This window comes from Littorina saxatilis, linkage group LG4, assembly GCF_037325665.1.
Source record: "Littorina saxatilis isolate snail1 linkage group LG4, US_GU_Lsax_2.0, whole genome shotgun sequence".
Classification (NCBI taxonomy): Eukaryota; Metazoa; Mollusca; class Gastropoda; order Littorinimorpha; family Littorinidae; genus Littorina; species Littorina saxatilis.
In genome coordinates this window covers 68,167,911-68,174,284 of record NC_090248.1, presented here as the reverse complement: position 1 = coordinate 68,174,284, position 6,374 = coordinate 68,167,911, and the positions used below count along the sequence as shown (strand labels likewise).

The window sequence follows — 6,374 nt, the reverse complement described above, 5'->3', positions numbered from 1 at the left end:
ACAAAACCCACAGCATGATGGCCAGGCTGAAATGACAACGCGAAAAGCTTGATAAATCAGTCAGAAGTTACAATATTAGAGAGGCTCTTGCCTGTAAAATAACTCCCACAGCATGATGGCTAGGCTGAAACCACAATACGAAAAGCTTGATAGATCAGCGAGAAGTGTGCTACCAAGGAAAGGGAGGTGATGTGGTCTGCTGCGTACTATCCGTAATGATAGCCAGGCTGAAACCACAACATGAAAACATGAATAAACCATAGGTTTAGACTCAATCTGATCGGTTGTATCTAAGCCTTCCCACAGAATGATGATGATGGCTATAGGCTGAAACCACAAAATGAAAACATGAATAAACCATAGGTTTAGACTCAATCTGATCGGTTGTATCTTAGCCTTCCCACAGAATGATGATGATGGCCAGGCTGAAACCACAACATGACAACATGAATAAACCATAGGTTTAGACTCAATCTGATCGGTTGTATCTTAGCCTTCCCACAGAATGATGATGATGGCCAGGCTGAAACCACAACATGAAAACAAGAATAAACCATAGGTTTAGACTCAATCTTAGCCTTCCCACAGAATGATGATGATGGCTATAGGCTGGAAACGACATATGACGCATTCTACAGAAGAAGGTGACGAATAAAAAAGATGGGAGGTGATGTGAACTCCTGTCCGCACCAAAAACTCACAGAATGATGATTTGATAAACAAAGGGAAGTAAGCGGTCTAAATGCATCCATATGACATGTGTAATAGAGTAAGTACGAGTTATACGGAACCAGTCTCCTGGCACCCGAGAGAATAACAAGCATTGAAATGAACTAGCGACTTTCATCCTCCAATCACAGAATGATGACTAGACAGAAATGACGATGTGGAAAACATATGAACACATCTGACCATCAGCAATGCTTCCATGACTATAACAAGTGAATTTTTTTCTCAGAAAGATATGGGAGTGAATGTGGTCTGTGTCCTGTCGGTGCTACCACTCTCAATTTATGATCGATAATTAGGCATGCATCACAACATGAAAACATCAACTCATGAGAGAGCATGAACTCATCACAGAGCATGCGTACACCAGAAATAAATGTTTTAAAGTTTTCAAAAGCTGACATTGTCAAATTATGTCGGATGCTCCTATAGATTAGCAGCAGAGAAGTTTTCATACAAAACCGTTGAAAGACATTTACAACTGTACAACATCGGAGACATCCATGCCTGCTGGGCACACTCAGTAATGACAATAATATCATTAAAAGTGATGAGAGAAAGGAGAACCACAATCTGTATAGCTGACCTGTACACATCGGCTTTCATATCGTACGTTCCTTTCTGCAGCAGAATCTCGGGTGCCATGTAGACGGGTGTGCCGGCCAGGGTACCCGCTATGTCCCTCACCGATTTGGCCAGTCCCACGTCCGTTAGTTTGACCACATCATCTTCCGTCAACTGTCACCAGATGATGCAACAAAAACGGACCACAATTTGCTATGAATAATGATAATAATGAACACTTATTAATCGCTCCTTCTTACTAGAGCTCACGACGATGTACAATAGCAAGAGCGTGCATACACACACACACACACACACACACACACACACACACACACACACACACACACACACACACACTTATTCTATTAACAAGATTATTGTTTTTATTGTTTTTCTAATGATTGCAGGATCATTGTTTCTTTCATACTTTCAAGCATCATTGTTTTGACAGACGGGATAATTTGGCCAATATAGATCCACTGGAAATGGTAAATAAATCTAGACCAAGAAGCCAAGAAAGGGAATGTTTAATTTTTCTCAATCTTCCGTTTTGTCAAAAATAAACAGTTCCAATAACTTAACTTCCTTAGTGTTCTTTTTTAAAACAGGATCATTGTTTTCTATACTTACACAAACTTATGTTATTATGCCTCATTTCATAGAAGCATCTCACAAACTTCTTGTGCATTACTATGTTTATTTTGACAACATATGCTCTGTATACAATATCTTCCCTCAAATTCAATAAATATCTCTCGATCACTAACACAGAAACTGGGAACCGTCAGTCAGTCAAAGGAAAATGAATTGAGAGATTACAGAAAACGTTTAAGCCGATGACCAGATCTTCACAGAGACAGCCTCTTGGGCCTAGTTAACGGATGAAATTAACAATCATTTAGTACGTAGTGTCACCAAACAATTCCTTAAGTATGAAAAGAGTGTCGAAAGCTCATGAATATTCTCACGGGAACGGATATAACACGAATTTTAGCCAAAATGCTTAAATTCGTCTTGTCTTTTCCTGAATGTACAGTTTCCTATGTTCCACTGGCACTGCACACATTCTCACCACCCTAGGACTTGGCTCGCCGAATCTAAACTCACCAGGATGTTGTCAGGTTTGAGGTCTCGGTGAACGATGCCCTTGTTATGCAAATAGCAGAGAGCGCTGCAAATCTGATTGGCGAAGATGGCCACCTCGCGCATGGCGTCCATTTGAAGGGAGACAATCTGCTGTTTTCCAGGGACCTTGGCTTCTTGGGAGAGGAATCGCTGCTTGATGGTTCGCGTGCAATACTCCAGCACCATCACCCACCTCAGGCCGTCGCCCTGCTTCTCCTTGGCCGCCCCGTAGTATCGGATGATGTTATCGTGGCTAATTACTCTGCGAAATCGCAATGGTATGTGTGATCAAATGGGTGTTTCCATTGTCAAAATTATAGCGCTGGTTTCATCTGGAACTATAAAGCTATTGGTGGTTAGCGATCAAAAGAAACCAGAAATACTGCTTTGATCGGTTGTCCATGTATAGTATGGGATGATGGTTTCGTGGTGAATTTCTTTGTGAAATTGCAATGGTATGTGTGATTAAATGGGTGTATCCGTGGTCAAAATCCTAGCGCTAGAAGAGCTGGAAGGCTATTGGTGGATGGTTAGAGGCGGGCAAAAAACCCAGTGAAACTGCTTTGATCGGCCGCCCCGTAGTATAGGATGATGTTATCGTGGTGAATGTCTCTGAGAAAACAAGGACTGAGTGCGAGAAGAATTTAATTATGCAAAGAGATACACTGGGAGAGCGACAGAACCCAAGACGGAAATCAGACAGAACAACTTTGATGTATACAATTAACAACAAATTAAATAAAAGAAAGGGAAAAAAACAAACGACTTTGCAAATAACGGAAATACAATACAAGTGTTCCATCCATCTAAAGCTGACCTCATTGTCCTGTCTTCTAGCAGCACATCAGTGACGTTTTTAACGGTCAGTTTGTCACGCTGAATCTTCAGGGCCACGGTCAGTACGTCTCCGTCGTTGGGCACATTACTGCTGTACACGTCCGCAAAAGAACCACGTCCTATAGCGGCAGTGGCGTCGTACCTGAAACAAAAGAACCACGTCCTATAGCGGTAGTGGCGTCGTACCTGAAACAAAAGAACCACGTCCTATAGCGGTAGTGGCGTCGTACCTGAAACAAAAGAACCACGTCCTATAGCGGTAGTGGCGTCGTACCTGAAACAAAAGAACCACGTCCTATAGCGGTAGTGGCGTCGTACCTGAAACAAAAGAACCACGTCCTATAGCGGCAGTGGCGTCGTACCTGAAACAAAAGAACCACGTCCTATAGCGGTAGTGGCGTCGTACCTGAAACAAAAGAACCACGTCCTATAGCGGTAGTGGCGTCGTACCTGAAACAAAAGAACCACGTCCTATAGCGGCAGTGGCGTCGTACCTGAAACAAAAGAACCACATCCTATAGCGGTAGTGGCGTCGTACCTGAAACAAAAGAACCACGTCCTATAGCGGTAGTGGCGTCGTACCTGAAACAAAAGAACCACGCCCTATAGCGGTAGTGGCGTCGTACCTGAAACAAAACCACGTCCTATAGCGGTAGTGGCGTCGTACCTGAAACAAAAGAACCACGTCCTATAGCGGCAGTGGCGTCGTACCTGAAACAAAAGAACCACGTCCTATAGCGGTAGTGGCGTCGTACCTGAAACAAAAGAACCACGTCCTATAGCGGTAGTGGCGTCGTACCTGAAACAAAAGAACCACGTCCTATAGCGGTAGTGGCGTCGTACCTGAAACAAAAGAACCACGTCCTATAGCGGTAGTGGCGTCGTACCTGAAACAAAAGAACCACGTCCTATAGCGGTAGTGGCGTCGTACCTGAAACAAAAGAACCACGTCCTATAGCGGTAGTGGCGTCGTACCTGAAGCACAGGCATGGAGCAAGAGACTGCAGGTAAAAAGAACTAGAACAAGATAACAATACAAACGTACTCACCAGAAACGAACACATTTCCTTCCATTCTGGTGTTAGTTTCGGTTTAGTGCCTTTTCATATCAAATAACCAAAGGGAAGTAAGCGCTCTGAATGCATATGACATGCGTCATGGAGTAAGCGAGAGTTCTACGGAACCAATCTCCCGAAACCTGAGAGAATAACAAGCATATGAATGAACAAGCGACTTTCATCCTTATTTGTGCATTTCATAGTTATATTGTTCTAAAACACAGATATAGGTACGAACTGCAAGAACAACATTAAAGGCACAGAAAGCCTCCCGTAAACCATCACAGATACGGTCAGGCTTTTACACACAGTACAAACACCCTTTCATTTAAACACTCACCGATTGAGAACATCCTAGGTGCCCTCCGAAAAGAGCGAACAATTTTCAAAGAATTTATTTTTGCGTGGTTTATCTTACCCCTGAGCCATCGTAAACCCGTTTCCCTTTTTCGCAATGTAGTCGTCAGTTAGTCATTTGAATGCGACTCGATGTGGGCTTATCATATTGTTGATATAACCGGTATTGTTGATTTTGTTTTGCATGATTATATACTCTTATTCTACTCTCTTAGACAATATGTGATAACCGGCAAGGTGCTGACTTTCGTTTGTGCATTGTTGATGGTGAATGCATGTTAATTTATTTTTAATACTAGAATGAATACCCGCTTCGCCGGGTAGCCGGCTTCGCCGGGAAGAAGTACTTAGAGCCGTACGCCGAACTATGGACCCGCCAAGCTTAGGTCCCTCCCAGATTCGTGGAATGGGAACAGCACGAAAATGATTCAGTGGCCATAATGCCATTCCTGACCATATCGAGTCCCATCCTTGTCGACGAATGTAACCGTGTTAATCACCTTTGGAGGCGAACTCCACTCAAACAGGACTGAGCAAGTTATGGCTTCTCAAAGGAAGGCCAGTACATAAAATTACACAAAAGCCGCCAGACCACATCACAAACAGAACTGAAGAATGCACAGGTGTTGCTTACATAGAGACACACACACTCACACACACACACACACAAACACAGAGAAGCCGTATCTATAGAGAGATAGATGACAGTGTATTTTTCGCGTGGCTATAAATTGATTCGACCTTTGCACTTTTACAGTGAGGATAATTTACGGGTCCAATTTACGTTCTGTACACTGCGTTGACCTTCTAAAAATAGGTAACAGTAACAGAACGCCGGGAATATCCGAAGACGCTCAGCGCAGTGGACAGCGCAGTGTAGTAACTTACAACTGAACGGGAAAGCCACACGAAGGAAGGGAGATAAACGCCAAACACTGGAGAAGATAAGGAAGAGTTACTTATAATGGTGAAATGAACACAAAAACGAAAATGAGTTCAGCGCTGCGCGCTGAGAGCACGTGTTGAAATATCTCATCGATGATATTGTGTCCGGGGTGTAGCTGAATACGGTGTCCAAATTTGAAAAAGATCCACCGAGAACTTTGGCGTTGTGATGTGGTGTAGCGGCTATGGTGTGTCGGTATGGGGGCCCGGGTAAGCTGAGGTGGAACCAAAATAGCTGAGGTGGAACCAAAATCGGTTCCGCGCTGCGCGCTGAAAGCACGTGTTGAAATATCGACCAGGTTGTGTCGTGTCCCGGGTCTACTTGAATATGCCCACCAAATTTGAAGCAGATCCATCGAGAACTTTGGCCGTGCATCGCGCACAGACACACAGACACACAGACACACAGATACACAGACAGACACACAGACACTAGTCGTATATATATATAGATACTTTCTTATGTGATAACCAATGTGCTGTATTTTCTCAGGACAAAGAACAAATGTTTATTTTGAATGTTTTATGTATGTTATTATTACGGACACAAACGCTCAGCAATGCAATTTCTCTTTTAGAGATTAATAAAGTTATTGTATTGTATTGTATTGTATTGTATCTACAATAGCACGTTTTTATGCACGAAACAAACGGCTGTGGTTCACAAGAACTCTAGCAATGGCTTTTGACTGTTGAGAGGAACGGCGATATGCATAAACCGTCGTCTGCTACGACCCTTGCGTGACCCTGCTTCCG

The 6,374-nt window shown here is 43.3% G+C and overlaps 1 protein-coding gene across 2 annotated transcripts in view; it reads right to left on the bottom strand.

Annotated features, from left to right (window-relative positions):
* LOC138965462 (uncharacterized) overlaps positions 1–6,374 on the bottom strand; it is a 75,883-nt gene that overhangs the window by 4,276 nt on the left and 65,233 nt on the right. For both annotated transcript variants that reach the window (XM_070337621.1, XM_070337622.1), the window contains exons 13-15: positions 3,239–3,400; positions 2,404–2,683; positions 1,316–1,467 (exon numbers count right to left, since the gene is read on the bottom strand). In XM_070337621.1, coding sequence (XP_070193722.1) covers positions 1,316–1,467; positions 2,404–2,683; positions 3,239–3,400 — 594 coding nt within the window. The remainder of the gene's footprint in view (positions 1–1,315; positions 1,468–2,403; positions 2,684–3,238; positions 3,401–6,374) is intronic.